Source organism: Pezoporus flaviventris, unplaced genomic scaffold, assembly GCF_033815535.1.
Source record: "Pezoporus flaviventris isolate CSIRO_AGI_PZ_B2104156 unplaced genomic scaffold, CSIRO_AGI_Pfla_v1 ptg000037l, whole genome shotgun sequence".
NCBI classification, from domain to species: domain Eukaryota; kingdom Metazoa; phylum Chordata; class Aves; order Psittaciformes; family Psittacidae; genus Pezoporus; species Pezoporus flaviventris.
The window spans coordinates 24,618,626-24,642,320 of NW_026892585.1; the positions used below are offsets into that span (position 1 = coordinate 24,618,626).

The 23,695-nt window shown below is 38.6% G+C and overlaps 1 protein-coding gene across 3 annotated transcripts in view; it reads left to right on the top strand.

The window, feature by feature from the left end:
• Positions 1-23,695, top strand: part of ANO10 (anoctamin 10) — a 118,829-nt gene that overhangs the window by 12,676 nt on the left and 82,458 nt on the right. For 2 of the 3 annotated variants that reach the window (XM_061465026.1, XM_061465027.1), the window contains 5 exons: positions 915-970; positions 1,509-1,583; positions 2,630-2,812; positions 5,837-6,028; positions 8,459-8,587. In XM_061465026.1, coding sequence (XP_061321010.1) covers positions 915-970; positions 1,509-1,583; positions 2,630-2,812; positions 5,837-6,028; positions 8,459-8,587 — 635 coding nt within the window. Of the gene's footprint in view, positions 1-914; positions 971-1,508; positions 1,584-2,629; positions 2,813-5,836; positions 6,029-8,458; positions 8,588-16,194; positions 16,325-23,695 lie in introns of those variants that run through there. The other variant, XM_061465028.1, reaches the window with a different exon arrangement.

The following is a 23,695-nucleotide window of genomic DNA, read 5'->3' on the forward strand; positions in this document are numbered from 1 at the left end:
GAACTTTGCTGTTGTGTCCTGAGCAAGGTCTGGAGGGGAAGGTGTCTCCTTATTGCCTTGTTGACACAGCTCTTGCTTGTGTGCTGCCTTCTCAGTTACTGCTCAGCCAAAGCTTTAAAGGTACAGTCTGACAAAATAGCAAAGAGAAACGGGAAATCTCCCATTATTTCCCTTTCCTCCCCCCTAGTAATCAGCCTTGCTCAAACATTAGCTGCCAGTAGTTTATTTGAAATGAATTGAAAAATCTTGGGTTTAGAATGAGTAATGCATCTGTTGAACTTCATGTACTCTAGTCTTGCTTTAGAGCTTAGGGTCTGATCTAAATCCCTTGGACATGGATGGGAATATTTCTGTGAGCATTTACTGGGTTTGAATCAAATCTGATATTAATTTTCATAATGTATTCCAATTTAGTTTTGCGTTTATTCAACCAGAGAACAATCAATAACTAGGCACATTTTAGTAAGTATTTAGAATGATGGGTGTTTTTTCTGTTATAAAACAGCTCTTCTGAGGAAGAAAGATATAAAAAGAGAAACCTTTGCAGTAGAAAAAGAACTGGAGTCATATCCAAAAATATGAATGTTAATATTGTGCATCAGATTAGCTTGACAGGTCAAGAGAGACACTGGTATAGTATAAATTCTTTCTGCCCCCAAAACCTCTTAGTTAAGTGATTTTGAGATAGAGGAAGGTGTCTGTTTACTCTTTGTATAACGATGTCTGGCAGTGTTCCAGGCCAGGTTGGACGAAGGCTTGGGTGAGATGGTTTAGTGTGAGGTGTCCCTGCCTATGACAAGGGGGGTTGGAACTAGATGATCTTAAGGTCCTTTCCAACCCTAACTATTCTGTGATTCTATGATATGGCAAGTGCTTCTGCTGTTTACTAATCAATAATCTTGTTGGTATTTTAGAAAATCACAGGCTGGAATCTTCATATCAAAATCATTTAATTCTGAAAGTTTTAGTGGTAAGTATGCAGCACAAGTATATATAAACTTCAGAGCTTGATTATGATTTTTCAGATGTACAATACTGTGATTATATCTCATTTTAGAAGTAGGGAATATTTCTCTTGGTCATAAACCCTCTTGAAGCAATTAAATATAAAGCTTAGTTAATATATATTGAGGAACAGTTGTACGTGTTGAGAGATCTGTCATCCAGCACATACTTTAATAAAATACTTGTCTGAAAAAAAAATCATTATCCTAAATTAAGATTAGAGTATCCCTTTTATTGTATTACCTATGGGGAAACTGCCAAAAGATGAAACTTAAGTAGAAGGTAACATGTTTTTTTAATGTCCACATTTCATAATTGAATTTTAGTTGTCTTTGTACATCATGCTTTAGAAAAGTATTAAGCTTGTCAAATGAAAACCTGAATAAGACCATAATTGAAAATTTTACTGAGCATGTGCATGGAAGCTGTTAGTCAGGTTAAGTTAGATGATATTCTGCATTTGAACTTTTGCTTAAGTACTAATAACAGATTTTTGTTTGCAGTTCAACTTCTTAAATTGTTTTGCATCTCTCTTCTACATTGCCTTTGTGCTGTTTGATATGCACCTTTTGAGGCAGGTGAGTTTCAAGAACATCTTCAGAATGTTGACAAATTTAGAAAAGTAAAGGATTGACTGGAACACGACTTCAGTTTTTAATTGCTTTTCTAAATTATTAACTTGACAATGAATATGTTTCCTATGTATTTTCTTAGAAAGCCAACTTTCATATTTCAGTTCCTCTGGCACAGTTGCAGAATTGTAATTGGAATGGAGCAGTTTTTCCCTTTGTTTAAATGAGGAACTGTTTTCTAATAAATTCATTATTCCCTCACACAGATGAGGCTGGGAAAGTTTCATTTCCTCCTTCTTTCCCTTTTTGTTAGAAAATGGTTTTCTCTGTAGTGCTCTTAATGAGATACTCTTGAGGATCAAATTTATAACTACTATGAGGAGCTGAGAATAAGTAAAAGCAATAATAATTTGTAGTTGGTATTTTACATCAGCTTTCTTTTTCTTTAAATGTAATTAACAAAACAGCAGAACTTTAACTCAAGATCTCTCTTCTCTGAAGAGAGCTTTAGCAAAACAATTGACATACCTATACCAGACATGAAATTTGTGACATTTAATATACTTCAATGTGTTCTGTACTGTCTCCAAGACATGTCCAGAATCCACAAAGTACTTAGACATTTAACTCTATTTTGTTATTTTCAGCACAGAACAATGAATGGAAGAAGTTCTTTTCTGTCAGGGTGGTGAGGCACTGGAACAGGTTGTGCAAAGAAGTGGTAAATGCTCCATCCTTGGCAGTGTTCAAGGCCAGGTTGGACAGAGCCTTGAGCAACATGGTCTAGTGTGAGGTGTCCCTTCCCATGGCAGGGGGGTTAGAACTAGATGATCTGAAGGTCCTTTCCAACCCTAACTATTCTGTGATTCTAATGGGGACTAGAACACCTATACTTTTCATATGCTGTTGCTAGTTCTGTTAGGCTGGCCCTCTTTTGTCATAGTATACTAACTTAGTGTTACTAGAATGCACAAAATTGGAAACGATCATAGGTTTGTCACAGTTCTATTAATTTTAATTACATTTTCTTTTTTTTTTTTTTGTATCTTAAGAGCTTGGCCACTTTGCTGATAACTTCGCAGATCCTCAATCAGTTGGCAGAGTCCTTGCTTCCTTACTGGCTCCAAAAGAGGTATAACAAGAGGATGAAGAAACACCTGTGTTCTCCGAAAATTGATAAAGACCTGTCATTAGTTGAACAAGTCAACTTGGAGAAAGAAATGGGCACCTATTGTGTATGTTTTATTACTGTAAAAGAGTTCAGACTTTTCTGGGTTGTAGTTGACAAAGATATGAACCTGTGCAACCTGAATTATTTCTGGCTCTTTGGCCTGGCAGCTTATTTCCAGCTTCATCAGTTCTGCTGATAGTGTTGTTTATACAGGCCTGTGATGTGCTGGATCAAGAAAATGGAACAGTGCATGATCCCAGTTACACTAGATTGAAGGATAGGAATGAACAGCTGAATCTGGAACTACCTAACGCTGTATCACTGGAAGAAGTGCTTATGTAATATGCCCTTAATCTCCAAGGGTAGCTTGAAAGCTACAATGATGAGTAGCCTGGCATAGGGAAGGGGGAGACGGTGTCTGTTTTAGTTTGGTTTTGCAGCGATACTAGTTTAAACTGTCAATTAATATAGCCTGAGAGAGTGCACTTATGTCTGGGTGGTGCCAGAAATGGAGGGGGCAGAAGAGACTAATTCTTCAAACCAGTACTACTGCTGGAAGCTCTTGCTTCTTTAAACTACAGCTTTGGCATTTGCTGTCTTCTTAGTTCCATTCCTGACCACCTCTTTTAATTTTAATCGTATTTAACAGATTTTTGCAATATATTACATGCAGTTCTAAAGGAATTGACAAAGTAGACATCAGTGTATATGCTAAGGCCTTACAGACTGACCGACAGCTTGCTGGATCAGATGCTGCAGCCATAGTCACAAGAGTCTTAATACTGTATGATTTATACTTTTCCAGAGTAAGAATTATATGGACAGTGAACCTTTTGTGTAAGGCAGTTTGAAATGTGTTGGTAATACTATATCAGATTCCTCTCTTCTTGCATAAAGTGCCATGAAGTGGGAAGAGGAAAAAGAAATGCTACCTTTGCAATTGGAAAAATGTACAAATGTTAGCACTTGCCTTCCTCTGGGAAGGTTGGTATTTCCAACATTTTAGATGGAGGGAAATAGATTTAGAGAGCGTGTCTGTCTGTCAAGGGAGAGCGCAGCAGAAATCCCCGTGTTAGTGTCTGAACTGGTAAGTCAGCACAGTCCAGCACTGTGCCTGCAAATAGGCCAGCAGAGCTCCAAAAGCTGTGTGTTGGCATGAGGCATGGATATATGTGACAAAGTAAGTTCTGCCTCTTGGACCTGAACTGACTTCTCATTCTCAGCTGGCACATGAAAAGCCAGTGCGTTGTCTCTGAGTCACATTGTGCAGTGCTTCTTGTGCAAGGCTGGATAAATATACCTGCACCTTTTGAACTGTTCTGCCCTGAGTAGTTTACCACTGGGACCTGACAGGTCAGTTATAGGGTTACAGCTTTGCCTTGGAGTTGGCCACTGCTAGCCCCAGTTTCAGTTCAGGATACTGTGTACTCAAGGCCTTAGTGTTATTTTGAATCTAAATATTTTAATTGTGCTGTGTTTATGAATATCCAATATTAAACCACTGATTTGTCTGCAAGCTGTGAGCTGCCAGCAGCCAAGAGTATTTCTTAAAATTAAATCTGTCACAAGGGGGAAACATTTGACTATGCTTAGTAGATGAGGAGTTTAGCAGGAGTCTTGACAGAATTCTGTGTTTCAGGCTCTTCTGTTTTCTTTCATTCACTTACTCTAACATTCAATTCTCTTGTTTGTCCTCCTTCTCTCTCACTTTTCAAATCTCCAGCCTTTAACTGAGTTTAAGCTGTAAAACCATCTTGCAATATATATATTTTAAAACTTTCTGCTTCTCTTTTCTAGTTCATTTTCTCCTGAATTTCTTTGGTGAGTCTGTTCCCTTGATGATATAGTTCATGTGCTGCTCCTGTGGCTGACAATGGCACACTTGGAAATTGCTTTAACATCATATCAGACTCCTTTTTCTGCGTAAAGTGTCATAAATCGAGTAGGAGGAAAAAAAATACTCCTTTTCTTTTCATACTCTAAAAGTCAGTAGGTACTGGGCAACGAAATAAGAAAAGTGTGAGGAAGCAGTGGGAATACTGTGCAGTTACCAGCAGGAGGAACACAGAAGGATCGCTCCCTGCTTGCAACAGTTGTCTGAGAAAGTGATAGCAGGGACAAATGTGGGACTGCTACTCCATTGAGTAATCCTGGACAAGTGTCCCTGAGGATGACCTTAGTAAAATTCAGAGTTTGTACAAAATGTTTTCGTAGAAAAATCTCAGTGGTTTTAAGTTAGGTAGCTCTTCACAGGCTGGCCTGCAGATCGGTTTGTCAGACCCAACTATATAGTGTGCAGCTTGAAAATTACTTGAAAATGGTTCTTCACTTTCACAAATAATTGCTGCAATCTGATGAGCACTATAAGTAATACAAAACTGATATGCAAATATATATAATGATCTACATGTGAATAATTAATCAGCATTTATGTACTCACATTCTTGGTTTAAAGATCAGGTGATAGATGCATTGCAGAGTTGCTAAAACAGGGCTTTTTGTTGCACTAACTGTTCCTTTCAGATGTCAGTGCTGCATTCTGTCATTTCAGCCTTCTAGTGTGCCACTGATTCTGATTTACCCCATTTGAAATAAGCAAGTAGAAATACCAGAAAAGAGTCGCCTATCTACCAGCCTACCTTTCTGGTTAGGTCTTTCATAGGCAGTCTGAAATACAAGGACTTTTCTTGTCACAGTGCTTTTGGGAGAATGTCCTGCCAGTTTAAATGCATGGTGCTATTTTCCAGTCCCACACAATTCATTCTGTAACTGTTCCACTGAACTAGTCAGGAACTTGAATGAGATTAATGTGTTATACAATTACTTCATGTAATAAGGATAAGAAGTATGACTTGCAAAAAATGCATTAGGCAAAAATTAAAACTTTGGCCTACTCATATTAAAAAGTTTTAAGTAATTGAAGAATTCCAGGTTAACTAGATGGTTGGGTTGTTTGTTGTTGTTTTCTATCACCAGTTATTCCAAGCAACTGATTTGGGATGAGGCAGCACATTTATAACTATATTGTTAATTCTGTGTTTTTTCACAGTTTTTTGTGGATAAAAGTTATTTTTGCTTTGTTTTTCAGGGAACTTTTGATGACTACCTGGAGTTGTTCTTACAGTTTGGCTATGTGAGTCTTTTTTCATGTGTTTATCCACTGGCAGCTGTCTTTGCAGTGTTAAACAACATTACCGAGATATATTCTGATGCCTTAAAGATGTGTAATGTTTACAAGCGTCCATTTGCAGAACCAACAGCAAATATTGGTGTTTGGCAGGTAATTTCTGTGTCTTTCTATTTATATATTTTGAAAGAGGTTTCAGCAAACATGTTAAGCTATTTGACCTATCTGCCACTTTAAAGTTTAGCAGGTACGTTGTTCTCTTCAATGTCTTAGGATAGTATCTATCCAACTGTATGTCCAAGTGTTGGTTGGTTTTTTTTTTTTGTAGGATTTTTGACCAGATGTCTTCCAGTTGCCTTTGAAAAGAAAACAAAGCCTTTAGTGTTTGTATATATGTGTATTGTACTCCTGTTGCAACTGCAACAAAGCAAAGCAGCCAGATACTGCCTAGTACTCTTTACGGCCAACATATTTTAGAAAGGGTAACATTTGATGCAATCTCAGAAGCACAGAGCTGAGCAAGGGTTTAAAAACATTGAAGAATGGTAGGTAAGTGCGTGGATTCCTAAGCCGTGCTTGGCTGTGTGCCCTTGTGATTACTTGTACTCAAGCTGACTAATTTTAAAATAACCTGAATCTGTCAGCAGGATCTGGATCTTTGTGCACAGCCTGAGCACTGTAATCTATCTAAACAATTTCACACTTGTAGTAGTGGGTTAAGGATTTCCTGTCCTCCGTTGCTTGCTTATGCAATCATGCTAGCGCCAGCTAGTTTGGAGCCTGCTGTGTCAGTAAACTGATTCTGACTGAAAATAACCCTGTAAAACTCCTCCAAACCCAAAGTTTTTTTCCAAAAAGAAAGAATACTGTCGAGTCACATCCAGAGACTGCAGCATTCTGTAATAGTAGTCATAATGAGTGCTAAGTAGGTTGGAGGAAATTTCCAGGGGACAATCCATATTCTAGTTATAGTTAACAACTTTAGTAATGGTATGTAATGGAGACAGAGGAATAATAAACTAGTGGATCATTTAATTTGGTGGGCTTTTAAATGTTGGTACCAAATGAAACAAATGGGGGATGGAAGAAATCAAATCAGGAAACATCAAATAAAACATACTGTAAAAATATGCCGACTGAGTATTCTGTGCAGTCATTATACACATACATAGGTTTTAATGAAGGGAGCTTACAAGAGAAAATTTTTATTATCAAGTTATTTAAATGTGTAAATTATAATCTGCGTTTAAACATTTGATGCATTTTCTTAGTCTGAATTTATGTTGCCAGCATCTTGATGGCATAGTGGCATTCACCAGTGGTGCGACCATCAGATAAGTGAAGCTGTGGTCACAAGTCCCAGGTGTAGCTGGAGGTGTGGTAATAGCATTTGGTTTTGCAAGAATAGTTTATTTCATTCTAGGGAGGAGACTGAAAAACTATAACACTGATTCTACAGTCATGTTGGGTTTTTTATAGTGTAGATTTTTAACAGTAGAAGTGCATTTGTTTCGTATGAATTAAAAGTAATGACTTAAACATTTTGTTACCTGATTCATGTGGGAAGTTAGAGCATTGGCTGAAAGATTTGTTAAGGCAATACTGGAATTGTTTGAATCAGGTGAGCTGAGTCACCAGCTTGTTGTCAAGGAGAAAGTTACTTCTGCTAATTTGCTGTGAAAATTGCTGCAATTCAATGTCAGGCTTTCTCGTTCCAGAGGGGACCTTGGAATAAGTAACTATGATACTACAAAATTAATTGTCACACTGTAGTAATATTTTCCAACATTTTGTGGGAGCTCTTCAGTCAAGAGCTTCTTAGATGTGTGTAATTTCATGTGTTTAAATCTGTTTTATAACCAATTTCAGCTTGTGTAACTGATTTTTAAAAAAGGCATTCTGACTGATCCTTACATTTTCCTTTTACTTAACATTCGGACAAAACCTCCAAAATGAGAGTGTTTGGACTGACAGTCCTGCTAGGAATTTAGCACTTTTTCCTTCATCCTGGAGGGAATACATGTTCAGTAATACAACTGTAGATAAGTGTTTTATGTAGATGAGTGTGAGATGAGAACACTTAACACACTTCTATGTGTTGAGGTTATGTGTCATGAAGATACCAGGGATAAGGCTGCTTTCCTGTCCCCTTTTTTCCTTTAAGATTATTCCAAATTATTCAGGTGGAGATCTGGCATTGCCTACATCTGAAGTGTTTTAATGGTCTCTTAATAACTTCTCAAGGTCTTCACAATACTAGGGAATTGTGGAAGAATAGGGTTTAATTTCTTCACAACCAACATATAACATTCACATAGAGAAATCAGACTAGAGAGAAATTCAGGGTTGCTAGATGATCTTTGTGGTATTGCAGACCTTCTTGTGGTCTTGTCTTTGCCTGTTCTTAAATCTGATGAAGTCTGGACTGCTTGCCAAGCAAGTATTAGGTTGTAGAATTCAAAAGATGAAGGAAAAAAATTCAAATAATGGAACTTCTGAGGATTTAACGAAGACAGAGCACTTTGAAGACTGGTAAATTAGAGATAATGTCATAAGTATAAATATATTTGTGTTTTATTTCAGCTGGCTTTTGAAACGATGAGTGTAATATCCGTTGTTACTAACTGCGTACTGATTGGAATGTCTCCACAAGTGAATGCCCTTTTCCCAGACTCAAAAATGGAACATATTCTGACTGTGGCATTGGTAGAGGTAAGTCTGCCTTCAAACACTGCATGTGCTTTAGTAGCATGAAATATAAACAGTGGAAATTATACCTGGAAGTAGACTCCTCCCAACCTTATATTAAAAGGAAATTAAGATTTCCCTATCAAAGTAGTGTTCAAAACTCTTGCTTTTTGATTCCTTTCTATGTTTTCGTGTGCTGTGGCTCATTAATGGACAATTTATCCAGGGAGATTGTATTATGAAAACTGTATCACTAAATGTAAGCTGCCATAAGTCCATACTGCTTAAAGAGATGGGGCTATTTTGTTTTGTACACAGAAGCAATTTTGGTAATGACCACTGATTTGTAATGAATATTGTATGAAGAGACTGGTGGAGGCTAATGGAGGATGAGCCAAAAGAGAGGAAAGGCAAGCATTTCATATGTATAAAAGTCAAGTTTTCTCTTATTGCTTTTCTTAGTTAAATACAACCCCCTGAACAACCATAATGACATAATGTGCTGGTCAGAAAAGGAATGTTTAAAAACAGTTTTAATCACAAGTATCCAGTGTGCAGGGTACATTTAAGTATGCTGCTCTGATTTTTATTTGTTTGTTTTGTGTTACTACAGACTATTGTCTGAGAAAAAGCAAAGACACAAAACTATCATATGAGTCATATAATACTTTTCTGCAGCATAACAAGCCGTGTGATTGTTTAGGAATGTTGTTGGTTATAAACAATTCCAAAACTGCTTAATGTTAAGTTTAAAACTTCTGCAGTCTCATAAGGAACAGTCTTTCCATACATTTTAAACAATATTTAAGAAGTTCATGGGTGTGGGTTTAGTTGGCTTCTTTAAGGTGTCAATGAATAGCTCGGGTTGTACAATCTTGCAGGGAGTTTTGAAACACAAATTACAAAGCTTCTAGAGTCCAGAGTGAAACGCATTTTACATAGAAATTTTATTTAAAAAAATGCATGAAGATGAAAGCAACAAACATGATTTCATTCCTGTTGAAGGCAGTTTCCATTTGTGTTGACAGTTAAACATGTTCTCAGTTACAGAAATTATTTTTCAACAGTAGTTATATTGTACATATTTCAGGTTAAAACACTGAATTTAAAAAGATAGAAGGGAGAATTACTAGATGCTGTGGGGCTATGAACAGCAGAAATATGGATTTATGGCAGTTTAAAGAGATGGGTCTATTTTTGCCTTTGCTTCCTGAGCATTTACTCCTTTCTTATCTGTTATGCTGGCACTTTCTTTTATCTGGTGCATGGTGAATCAGATTAGGGAGCTGATCTGGGAGAAGCTGTCTGACCCAGTTCACTACTGAAAGAGAGCAGGACGGAAGCAACTGTGTGTGGAAGACACACAGTAATGCTGTAGGTTTGTGCTGGATTAAATATGTGGGACTTCTGTACCTCCGAGTCTTTCTCCGGTAAGTATTACGTCATCTACAGGAAGATGCCTGAACTACAAGAAGAGTACAAATCTCACATACTGGCAGTATTCCCATGTACCTCTGCTAAATCTGTTAATGATTAAACTGTGCATTTCAGTTGTAAAGAAAAATTCAGGAGCAGAATATATCACTTTAAACCTCTAGGGCAGACTTGGTGTGTCTAAAGTATGTTAGTATCAAGGTAGGAAAAAGTTCTGTTGGATGTGTCAGGGTGTTGACAGAAAAGCATTTTGGATTGCTTAGTAGAGATTCAGAAACACGTGGTACAGGTGAGTTACTTTACTTTCTGATGTTTGCTGCAGGTGAAGATGAGAATATTATGGTGTGTTTATGCTGTTTTGACAGCAGTTTGATAGGCAGTGTGAAAATGTTAAGGAACACATTTCTTTTAGGAGGCTACATATGCTTTCACGTGTTCAATTGATAGGGTAATCGACTTAAATCTTAGCTGCCGTTAGATGTTTCTATCAGGTTTAAGTAATTGAGACTCCAGTTGGACACTTGTGTGTCTATTTGATAGAAAGCTAGCAGAAGAAGCACTGTTCTTGCTGAGGCTGAGTATGGATATTAGCAATATCCTGATATTTTTTTATTTTTCAACAAAAAAAATAGCTCTTGGTAATAATAATACTGATGCTCTTCAAATGGACATGTTTATATGACAGCATTTGACATAAGTTAGTGTGGACATAATGAAGAACTGCACATGATACTCTTGTAAGCTTTCTGCACCCAGCCCCTACAGATTTATGCAAAATAATGGTTTTTGGTGTTTTTTTTCTTGTGGTTCTTTTTTTTTTTTTAATTAACAGCACTAACTCTACTGCTGTCTGGACTTTTGGTGGAAATGCCTATTGTATGAGCAAAGTAAATGCTAACTAAATAGAATAATAAGTATTTCACAGTAAATAATGTGAAGCATAAAAATAATATTTAATAATTATTTTAAAGTATTAAACCAGTGTCCTATTTCTATCAGTCTAGCATCCGCTTCCATGCTGTTGTGGTTTAAACCCTAGCCAGACAGCTTGTTCACTCACTCCCAGTGAGTGGTGCCGGGCTGAGAGCAATCGAGGCCTGTCCCCACCCCCCCACCCCCACCCCCCCCCCAGGCTCTCCCATTCCCCACTCCCAGAGGAACGGGCAGGAGGATTGAAAGAGTGCAACTCCTACGGGTTGAGACAAGAACAGTCCAGCAACCAATGTACAACACAGATCACCACCGCTACCACCAACGACAACAATGATAAGAGAAAATAACAAGGGAAGAGAATACAATACCACCAGCCAAGACATGAGTCTGACCCAGAAGCCCGTGTTCTTCCGGGTAACTCCCAGTTACCCCCCACTGCGGGCATGACGTGCTGTGGTATGGAATACCTCTTTGTCTAGTCTGGGTCAGGCGCCCCATCTCTGCTTCCTCACGGCTTCCCCTCCTCCCTGGCAGAGTGTGAGCCTCACAAAGTCCTTGGTTAGGGTAAACATCCCTTAGCAGCAACTGAAAACATCGGTATCACCAGCACTGTTCCCAGGCTGGAAGTCAAAACACAGCACTGCACCAGCTACCACGAAGGAGAAACTTGACTGCTACTGCTGAACCCAGGACATTATCCACCCCTTATTCCATACCATTCATGTCATGCTCAGATCCCACATTTTCAATACACCATTGCTCTCCCACATATATACATCCATATACCTACAGACCAAGAGAAAGAGATCATTTTCTTAGTGCATGGACCAATCCCTATAATGCTGCCGAGTCCATTCGGCCCATGATGTCAGGTTCCATTTCTTGTAACAATCTTTCAGGGCAGGAAAGGCTGTGTGCAGTATTGGATCGTTGCTTGCTGATGCTGGTTGTTCCTTTACTGCGGAGCTCATCTGGTTCTATTTAAGTTCATTCTCTGTTGGGATGATGGTTGGAGGGAAGTCAGGGCCAGTCGCTGGTGACCTGGAGACATCTAATTGATGGGCTATAAAAGTATTACACAGCAGGCAACAGCATACAGTTAAGTTCATTGGCTGTTTTCCCCTAAAATCCAATCCCCTTGAGGTATACATCGGACTTCCCCATCTTCCCTCATTACCCACCAAGTATATCCAGGTCCCTGAGCAAAAGCAATCCCACGAGTGGGTTTGTCTTTACCTGAAGCTGCCGGAATAACCCAGACTGTCTTCCCCAGCAAATTTTTCATATGCACCACGGGAACTTTGTCCCCCTCTACAATATGTAAAAGTTCTGACTGGGCTGGGCCAGCCCTGTTGGCAGATCCTCTGGTGTTGCCCAACCAGGTGACCTTTGGTAAGTGTGCATCCCAATGCTTGAAAGTTCCCCCACCCATTGCTCTTAGTGTAGTTTTTAAGAGCCCATTGTACCGTTTGATTTTCCCAGAGGCTGGTGCGTGGTAGGGGATGTGATATACCCACTCAGTGCCATGCTGAAGGCCCAGGATAGTGTTGCCTTGGCGGGCTGTCGGCAGTGTGATATAGTCAGTCTGCCAGGCCTCCCCATATTTATACTTCAACCGTCGTCCTCCATACCAAAGAGGCTTTAACCGCTTGGCTTGTTTAATTGCAGCACATGTTTCACACTCATGAATAACCTGGGCACTAGTGTCCATTGTTAAGTCCACCCCTCGATCACGGGTCCAGCAGCCAATGTACAACACAAATCACCACCACTACCACCAACGACAACAATGATAAAAGAAAATAACAAGGGAGGAGAATACAATACCACCGGCCAAGAAATGAGTCTGACCCAGAAGCCTGTGTCCTTCCAGGTAACTCCCAGTTACCCCCCACTGCGGGCATGACGTGCTGTGGTATGGAATACCTCTTTGTCTAGCCTGGGTCAGGCGCCCCGTCTCTGCTTCTTCCCGGCTTCCCCTCCTCCCTGGCAGAGCATTAGCCTCACAAAGTCCTTGGTTAGGGTAAACACCACTTAGCAGCAACTGAAAACATCGGTATCACCAGCACTGTTCCCAGGCTGGAAGTCAAAACACAGCACTGCACCAGCTACCACGAAGGAGAAACATGACTGCCACTGCTGAACCCAGGACACATGCCAACATGATTTGAACCAGGAGCAGAATCATGAAACTCACCTCTTATGGATGGGTGTTGACTGACTGCAGCAAGTGCAGTTTTGAAACAAAAAGAAGGAGGTGAATGTCCTTAAAGCAGGAAACAGCAAGTCCTTATTAACATAATTTTAAAACAGTTATACCCCATAGCTTGTGTAGTACTTCAGGCTTTACCATAGACACATACTTACGATGTGAACCACAGGCGCAAAGTAGGGTATTCCAAACAAGTGTCTGTGCTCATGTGAAACTGTTCCAAATCGCCTCTGACTTCTTATGTGATTTGAATAAATAAAGGGAATTACTCTTATTTGGTGAACAGCTGGGGAGTGGGTTAAAACAAGGTGTAACCTTAGTTCTGCAGTGCTTTTTTATTTTTTTAAATTGTTGGCAAAGGGTTTTGTTCCTAATGACTGTTTCTTCTTAATTGTATACTCTCATAAATTCAAAGAATGCAGATTAAATCCATTTCAGGATTCCTCTTGAAAGTTGAGTCCAAGAAATCTATTGTATGTACAGCTCTTAGTAGTGATTCTTTTCTTTTCAAACAGCACATTGGTAGGGGTATTTTGAATTAGTAGTTGTAAAGTACAGGCTAACAACAAAGCTTGAAGCTCATGGCATTGTGTTTTGACAGTAATTTTTCATTCTGTACTTTAGGGTGACACAATTCGGAAAATGATTTTTATCTTTAAATACATGTCTTGCTCATAAGGGTCAGACTTAGTGTATGAAATACTGCTTTACTGTTGTTTTTTTTTTTAAACAGATTTTTTTTTGATCCAATTGAACTTGGAATAGATGCAAAGGGATAGCTGAGCTAGGTCATATCAAGGGTCTGTCTGCAGCAGAGCCAAGGGAAGAGTGTATTAGTATAGCCACAACATAGTCATGTTTCCTCAAAATTAATTCCCAGCATCTGGTGATTTGTGGTCCTTTTTAAGGACCTGTCTCATTATTGAAAATGAGCTGGCCGGAACTGGATATTGAAATGTGCAATGCTTTTGTACAGTGGTGTATCCAGTCTTTCAAAAGAGCTTGAATTATTTTATAGTAAAAAGCTAGTTAAGCAACTGATGTTATTATCTTCTTAGCTTAATAATTAATCATCATGTATTGGTTCTACCTTGTTTTTTTCTAGCTTTTCTTTGCTCTTTTTTTGGTTGTCTTTTCTATGTAAGAAAGACTTTTAACTCTGTATTGTATACTGCCAGTGTGGCTGGGAAATTGTAGTGGAAGTTAAGAAGCTGGTGTCACAGGAAGCCCTTTCATTGCCAAGGAAAACCTAGGAGGCGCCTTAGTAGAAACCATGATAGCAAAAAGGGAATACTCCATTCTTGCTATCAGCCAGGTAATGGTAGGAACAGTGAGCTACAAAAGTATCGGGTGCTAGATAGCTGAAAGACGTGAATGCTTTTTAGCTCACGTTGGGGTCCCTTTGGTAAGGAGCAGAAATGGGTGTCCTTTCTGGGATTGTGCCATTCCTCATGAATTTAGCATTATCTAGTAGGTACTACTGTGTTTCTAAACCATCCATATAGTAGGTAGGTTGAGTGGGTCAGATACCTCAGGAATTCTTTCTGGAAGGGAGCTTGTTCCTTATTCTTCGGAAGTGCTTCAGAAGTGTCAACCTAGAAAAAAAGGTTGACAGGAGAAGACTGAAGAATGTTTCTTCTGTTCCTTCTTGGATCGTGCAAGGCTGCCAAAATGATAGAACTTCAGAAGGGAAGATGAATAGAGAACAGATCTTTGGAGAGAATGACAAGATATTTTAAAGAACTTTCTAAGAATCAGACTTTTAGGATCTCTTTAAAACCCACTTAGGTTAATATTTGTCACAAAGACGTTTTCTTTAATGTACAAATGTATTTCCAGCTCAAGCCTGATCTGGATGTACAGCTTCTTTGCTGGCAGTTGGAAATTGAACAAGCAGACAAAAGTCAAGCTAATACCTATTAATATTCATTGTTTACCTTCCACTTGATTAAAATTAATAGTTATTTAATGACAAGATATAGTATGAACATCCAAAGCCTCCTGGTTTCACAACCATTCCCAGATTGGCTTAGCATTTCATGGTACTGAATTGTTTTGTTTTGTAAATAACGTATTAGTTTATTCAGTGAAATTATTTAAATAACTTTCTGCAAATGGGGTATCTGTAGCTGCCAGCTTATTATTCCTGAATAATGGGATTTCCTAGAGAATAGGTAGAGCTTACCATATTTATCATGGAATCATAGAATAGTTAGGGTTGGAAAGGACCTTAAGATCATCTAGTTCCAACTCCCCTGCCATGGGCAGGGACACCTCACACTAAACCATGTCACCCAAGGCTCTCTCCAACCTGGCCTTGAACACCGCCAGAGATGGAGCATTCGCAACTTCCCTGGGCACCCATTCCAGTGCCTCACCACCCTTAAAGAACTTCCTCCTTATATCCAATCTAAACTTCCCCTGTTTAAGTTTTAACCCATTACCCCTTGTCCTATCACTCCAGTCCCTAATGAAGAGTCTGTCCCCAGCATCCTTCTAGGCCCCCTTCAGATACTGGAAGGCTGCTATGAGGTCTCCACGCAGCCTTCTCTTCTCCAGGCTGAACAGCCCCAACTTTCTCAGCCTGTCTTTGTACGGGGCTCCAGCCCCCTGATCATCCTCATGGCCCTCCTCTCTGCTTGTTCCAACAGTTCCATGTCCTTTTTATGTTGAGGACACCAGAACTGTACACAATACTCCAAGTGAGGTCTCATGACAGCAGAGTGGAGGGCAGGATCACCTCCTTCGACCAGCTGATCACGCTCCTTTTGATGCAGCCCAGGATACGGTTGGCTTTCTGGGCTGTGAGCGCACACTGAAGCCAGCTCATGTTCATTTTCTCATTGACCAACATATTCCCATGTATCTGTGATGCAGTTTGCAGTAGCATTTCTTTGTATTGTTTTTACTAGAAGCCTTCCTTCTCAGTGACTATGATGTTCTTCCTGTCTCCAAAGTTTTATATAACTTCTTTGTCTAAGGTTGGTTTGGTTGGGTTTTAAACTGTGTGTAGCACTGAAGGATAAATCCAGTTCATCATTTTTATCCTCAGATGATTGAGATGGAAAATGATTGGCTCTGAGCAGGTAAGGGAATCCAAAAGAAGAAATTGTGGGGTTTGCGGCTGCAGTTTGAAAAGAGATGGAGAAAAATCAGGACAACTCCCTATAAATCGCAGGAGAAAGCCAGTCTTACATGTGTTGGAGCCTCCATATTGTTGATTCAGATATAAACACCTCTTGTCAGAGAGAGTCTTCATGATACAGTATTGTTGTGTCCCTGTTTTCCAGTTATGAAATGACAGAATAATTTGGTTTTACTAAATTTCTTTGCAGTAACTTCTAACACTCTGGTTTTGAGAGTTAAGCCTTCTGTATTGACTTCTGTGTTCATGTTGTTGACTTTGTTACACACCTCCTCAATGTTATAAATTTAATTAGTAGTCATTTATTGGAAACTTGCAGTATGAGTTCTGCAGTCTTTTACTTAAAAATTATCTGAATTTGTTGCTATAGTTTTTCCCCTCCAGATCCATTTTAGAAAAAGTTCTAAAGCAGTATAAACCCCAAAGCATCTCTTTGGGGTGTGTGTGCTTGTTTTGTTTTTTAAGTGTTGAGAACCACCTGGCACACAACTGAAAACTGATTTTGGAACTTGTGCAAGAAAATGTAATACTTGACTAAAAGGCTGTATGTAGTACAAAGTTAATTTTTTTCATATAGCCTCTGTGAAAACGTTTTATTAAACACTGGCTAAAGCTGGTCATGACTCATGCTGTAAAGTAAATGTCAAAAGAAGAGGGGCTTAATTACTTTGGTTTTGCTGCACTGAATTTCTGTCTTGTACTGGAAGGAAGTGTCAATCCAGAACTCCACCCTTCTGGTCAGAAGAAATCAGTGGAATGTAGTTTTTCAGAGGGATTTTTCATTAGCTGTGACAACGTGCAAGCTGCCTGGTATGCTGCTGCTTTCTGTTCTAATACCTTGAAAGTCCTTTTGAAATCACGGGAGATTTCTAAGCATGCCTATAATCGGCTGAATCTCTACAATGAATAATACAAAGGAAATACAGTTAGAAGCTGCTGGGAATTGATAAACCATAATATGTTTGATCAAGTTAGTTTTAGTCAGAGGATTTGTTGTAAGATAAAAAGTGTGTTTGTGTGTGCATGTTACAGGGATTACAGATAAGCTGATATCAGATATAAGAGTATCTTTTATTAAATTTGAAATATATAGTTTGTGATACTTGAGTTTATCTGCATCTCAGTGTATTTGTTTCAGAAGCCCATAACCATTGCAAATAGGGTGAAGTGGGAATAAACAGTTTATTGAAGGAAATGGTTAAACTCTTACTGTTATAGTTTAGCAAATAAAGTTTCTGAATTCAAGTACTTTCTTGTTCTAGCTTCTAAAAGGCTTCATTTTAAACAAAGAAGATGGCTATGTTAGGAGTAGTTTATAACAGATAAATTGTTAATGTGCCTTGAAGAACAGTAGGTTGGAAAAAACTGAAGTATTAGTTTATTCTAACACTGGTTGCATTTGGTAGTCCTGCTTTATTTCCTGTGTAATTACAGAAACTGCAGGACCAAGCAGGAGAAATATAATGAGCTACATCTGGAAAATCAGTGTCAAAACTGTGGAGAGCCTGAGAAGGTTACCTAGTGTTTGAGTGTCTACCTCAGGCAAACATTGACTTTGTCAGGATGGGACTCGTGTGTTGTTCTCCCTCTGCTCCTGCTATCCTATTTATCAGGGAAGACATGGGTGGCTGTTCGTAGGTGGAGGAGCTGCAGTGCAGTGTAACAGCTCCCCCAGTCTGGCTGATTGGGGAATGAAGATTCAAAGTGTTATGTGGACCCCGCCTTTATGTTTATTTGGCTTGTCTGACTTTTCTCTCCCTACTCTGAACCAGGATCACATAATTGTGACCAAACCCAGGAGATGTGAGGTTCCTGGCATGAAGGTTTTCAGCCTTCCAAAGTAACATATTCATTAACCAAAATCTCTTTAACCTGACTACTGCTTGTACTACAGAAAAGTAATTGGTCACTGTTCCCTTCAAGATGACTTTCCAACTGCTATGATATAATTGTCTTCTATTTTCTGAACTGCATGAACTCAGATGTTTGCAGGTAAGTTGTTTCAAAACACTTGGTTTTGTCCTTTCCAGGACTGTCTCTACTTTTAAAATGGTGATACCTGAAACCAGGTACAAAAGCGTAAGTTTTATTACTTCTGAGTATAAAATATGTTCAGGTGCATCCTTTGTTGTAGGTGATGCTCTTTCTAACATGTCGTTTTTTGTCTTCTTTGCAGTACCCTTGCACTGTATCTTGTCTTCCGTGAATTGGTGCTATCCATCTTCCAGTGTGTTTTTACTGAATCTCATCTTGTTCATTAGGATAGTTTCTCCAGTTTTTCAGGATTGCTGAGTTCTAATCCCATTCTTCAGAGCACTTGGATTTTATCTTACTTGACATCATATGTTAAGTTCTTAAGCAGATTTTCCTGTTCATTTGGCCAAATCGCTATTGAAACTGTTGAACCAGGGTCTGATCCACCACAGATCTTTGTAGGCCCCCATGGAATAGTCCTTCCAGCTTGACAGTTGCTAATGATTACTCTTAGAGGACTTTTTCAGTCAGCTGTGTGCTTCCCTATTCAGTTATTTGATTTAGAGTGTTTTGAGAGGGACACAACTACTGTCAATCTTGTCAGAGTGGTTACATTTACTTTTATTGTGGCTTCTGAACCCACATTTGAGGTTACATTGAATTTCTGCGCTCTGGTTTCATTTTTGAATGTTTTTGCAAGGAATTTCAGTGATAGACACTGATTTTCAGAAATTGGTTTCTAGCTATCAAGCAAATTATACCAAAATGTGTTATTCATCCTCTGCTGCTGTTCTGTGAATTATAACCAATTAGTGTTATATCAAGGCAGGGGCATGTCTGTCTTAAAACATGCGCAAGAGGCAAAAATCGCACACTAAAGGTTTATGTAGGCCAAACTGTTAATTGTTTTTTGTGTTGATAGAGTTTTGTTGGCACTTGCATTTCCAAAGAAGTCTTAGTTGTTAATTCTTCCTGGCAGGCTGCAAAATGATAAGGGTCTATTCTGTGAGCTGATGGTGTGCCAAGTTTTCCTACGCTCACCTCTACTCAGCAGAACAACTCTGAGGTACTCTTAGATAATCAGTGTTTTGTGAAAGGTGATTAATGACCTCTACCAGCATAGTCTCCTTTGTTGTAACAGCATGTGAGATTGCAGATACACCAAGGTACCATCAGTGAAAGCTCTGATCTGGCCAAACACCAGGTAATTCTATTTCATGAAAACTGCTGAAATATGTACCACTTGAGAATGACTGTCCCTTTGGACCATTTCTCATATAATAACAATACGCTGGATTGCTGCATTTAAAGAAAGAGGACAAGTATGTAGATAGGAGATTTTTACCCCCACTTGCTAATCTAAAATACAGCAATTTTATTTTAAAACTAGTCAGTATGCTAGTCTTTCATTAAAAGATGGTGACATGATAGTGAGGAATATTTGGCAGCGTTAAGTCTGGCAGTGTTTGAAGCCGAGTTGTTAGCAGGTGAAATACCTAATGCATTGGCAACATTTTGCCAGTCATAATGCAAATCATGTCTACAAACATAGGTCAGAATTGGGTGTGTTTCTGTGTTCCATTCACTGACTAGTATTTAAAAGTGGTAAATAAATGTGCTTGAAAAAGGGAAAGGAAGTGGAGTAGCTTGAATGGAAAGAACAAGTGCTCACTTAGGATTCTGGTAATCAAAGAGTCTCATTAAATGCTAAGTGAGTGGTGGAGTTTGTACATTAGTATTCATAAAAATTCGTAAAATGTGGAGAATTCTGTAACAAGATAAGTTAGTTTAGTGCATTTGTTGACAGTTCTGTTATTTGTTGATTATTATGGCTTTATATCTGAATTTAATAACCAAGCTACGCACTCATACTTCAGATAAAATAAGCTTGTCATCTTCAATGACTAGCTTTCAAAAGAGGATGTAGATAGGCTATTAGTGGCTCAACTTGGGTTAGGAGATATTATGAGAGAAAAACTTTTATCCTGGAGAGGAGGTGCATAAAAACTCTGCATATGGTAAGTGTCGCGGTTATTTTACCACTAGAGGGCTTATTTGTGTAGCCGTGAAAAGTATGCTTGAGCAGTTTGCCTTGAGACAGCTTTTTGGTGCTTCATATGGTCCAAGAAAAACAGAGGAAAAACTCTACACATGGAAGTGTGACATTGAGGAGATGGATATTGGACTACAGAGTTAAGGATAATATGAACTAGGTAGTTCTTCTAAACTCAGAAAATAGAAGAGACTGCATCTCAGTTTACAACTAGATATACAGGCTGATTAGGAGTAAGAAAAGATTGGAGAAAATAAAGTGTTTGACAGAGGCTTTGACAGAGCTGTGCGGTTTTTTTTGTTTTTTTTTTTTTTTACATCAGTTGCATTGTTTTGGTTTCTACTTTTTCTTTTCATCACAGCTGAATATTTATTAACTTTTACAGCCTACACTAGCACGTGAGATACTTCCTTGGAACTCTGCTTTAGTACGTGATGTGTCTCATTCACAGTGCCAATGAGAGTTGCAGTACAAGTGTCCTCTCCTGTTCATAAAGCCTGAGTTGTAATGGCAGAATATAACATCTCTTTTGGCACTTAACCAAGAGCCTCTCTTTTGTTTTGAAACACAGAATCTGTGGAGACACCTTTCCTGAAAACTGCCAATAGCTTTGGGGTTTTGCATGCATATGCACTTAAAATTAATTTTTGCAAAACTAGAGTTGTTGGTTTGATTCTGTTGTTTGTTCAGAGATCCTGCAAATTCTATTTAATGAGTCTTATAATGTGCAGTTGTCATTCTGAGTTTTGTCTGTCATTAGTAAGTATGGTATGCCTAATACAGACAGTGCAGCTTCATGTTTTCTCAACAACATAAGTTGTTTTGCTTTTTTAATAAAAAGTTCATACAACTTGGCAACAAAACTTGATTGTAGCTTAGTTATACTATAGACTATAATTAGAGTTCTTGTTGGTGCTGGTAGTGATTACACAATGAAGAGTTTAAAGGAAAGTTTGGCAATGTCCCCTTTAAGAAAAAAAAGGCAAATTTTTTATTTTGAAACAGAAAAAACATGGTTGTCTAGTTTTTATTTCTGTCTTGTTCACTGATACATCTTTTCTGACAGAAACCATCTCTTTTGGAAGTTTGACACCACTACAAAACAGTATTTCAGTGTAGGCAAGTTTTCGCATTTGGGGTAGTGGCTTGGTATCGCAATGCTGTGACAAAGCAAATGGTGGCATGTATCGCCTTTCTGCACTAGCGTGGCTCTTCACAATTGTACATAAAGATTTAGGTTTGGTTTTTATTTTAATCCTCTTCCTGTTTCCCAACTGTTCCCAAAATCTGCAAACAACAGTGACTTCTCTCGTGGGTGTCCCTGACAGCTGTAAGACCTGGATGCCAAGTTCTGGCTCCCAAGCCTTGACCTCTCCTTTTGCTTCTTTTCTGATCTCTGGGCTGGCTCCTTTGCTTGTTGCTGTGGCAGCTGTGAAATCATCTCCAGAGCTGACTGATGCAAAGCTGCCTTGTTTGGATTCTGCTTTCTTGGCGGTGATGCCACTTCTCTTAGACTTAGATCAGTGAGAATTATCCATCTGTTTTTAATATATTCTGAGAGTGAGTATTCTTAAAATTCTCAAATTGCTCTGATTACAAATACTGATTTTTTAATTTTTCCTACTATTAGTGGAAACTGTATTGTTCTACTTTACTTTGGAGTAAAGCCAGTCTGAATATAAATACATGGCACAAAGAACAGTAATCCTACATCCCTGATGTTTTTGTTTGGCCTAGTCTTCTGGATAAAAAGAATGACTACATTCATTGTATGAAATATTTCAGCAACTTTTGTAGGGTAAGTCTGTCTGAGACATGGTTAAAATGGCTCAGAAGGGATGTGTTTATAATCTGAAGACCAGCATATATTGAATATGTGTTACCTATTCATGCATTTAGTATTGGTAGCCATGCATAATGAGAGTCTAACCTGGTTTGAAAGAGGTTCAGTAGACTTATTAGAGGGAAGGGTGGAAGTAAACATGTAAATACGGGGTACAGGGCTGGGTGGTGTGTCTAAACCTTGTTTTAGACAACTGGAATATATGAAAAGGAAACAATTACTGTATCTTCTTTCATTTATCTCAGCAAAAAGTGAAATTTTAATGCCTAACAAAAATGTCTTTTGAAATGCAGTATCATTAAAGTCCCACTTAGAGTGTGGAAATAGAAACTAATGAGGTTAGAGATCAAGCGCTATCCATGTCTTTGACACAACTACAAAGCAGGACCAAAATCAGCCCTTTTAGGATTACATGGTTGCACACTGGCAGAGGATATGCAGGGTTTTAAGAAAACCGTAACTAGATAACCTCTCAGTATGTTTATTGCACTGCCTGTGATTCTATTTTGGAGCAGAAGAGACAGTTACAAATAGTGAATAAAGGAATGTAAACTGTTTCTGAGCATTTCAGTATTAAAGATGATGGGGGAAATAAAACAGGTTTGACCCTAACTACTCACAGTGTATTGTAGCATAAACATTCTTTCTGAAACCAGTCCAAAATATCTGTGAAATAAACAGATTCAGAAAAGCCAATATCCCATCCTGCTGGAGGAAATGGAAAGAACAGTTATTCTGTATATCAAGGACCATGTATATAAATGACAGTTTGGGTTCTGATTACAAGCTGGATTTTGGAAATTCCATATGGTCAAGTATTTTAGGGACTCACGGTGTTTTGAGGTAGTCAGGAATTGATTGCATCCACCAAAAGATATAAAATGCCGAATCCTTCTGTCTTGTTGCCAGTTTGCATCCCACAGGTTTGGCCACCGTTGTTTATGAATCTGAATTGATTCCTGAAAGGAGTTGCCCATGTGAAAGCGTATCTGTTTGTCAGAGAAAAGTAGCAGAAAGGCATAGTGTCTTACAGGAGAAAATGTGGAACTGTAGGAATAAGAATCCAAACCAGCTGCAGTCTGCAGAAATAGAAGCTTAGGAAGAACCAGAATCTGATTAATTGGGGTTTTCATTCTCACAACAGTTCCTGACACTACTGTATATTGAGTTAATACTCCCTGCTTCCATGAACTGAAGAGAGGGTATGTCATGCTCTCAGCCTCAGCTGTTTGGAGAAAGAGGGAATAAAAAAGAGAAGTTCAAAATGAAATGTGTGCATGATTCATTTCAGTACTTGGAAGCTTTTTGTAGATACTGAACACCAGGTGCCTAACTTTACAAAGCACAAACGAAAGAAAGGACTAGATCAAAGCTCTTCTAGTTGGAATTATTAAAACATATTTGCATATCAGTTAATAATTTGACATAATTTTAAGGCATATATTAAATTTCTAAAGCTTTCCAGAAATACACTCTGTAGTTTACACAACTAAATTAACTCCATACTATAGCCAGTTTGTAATTTCTACCGTTTACAT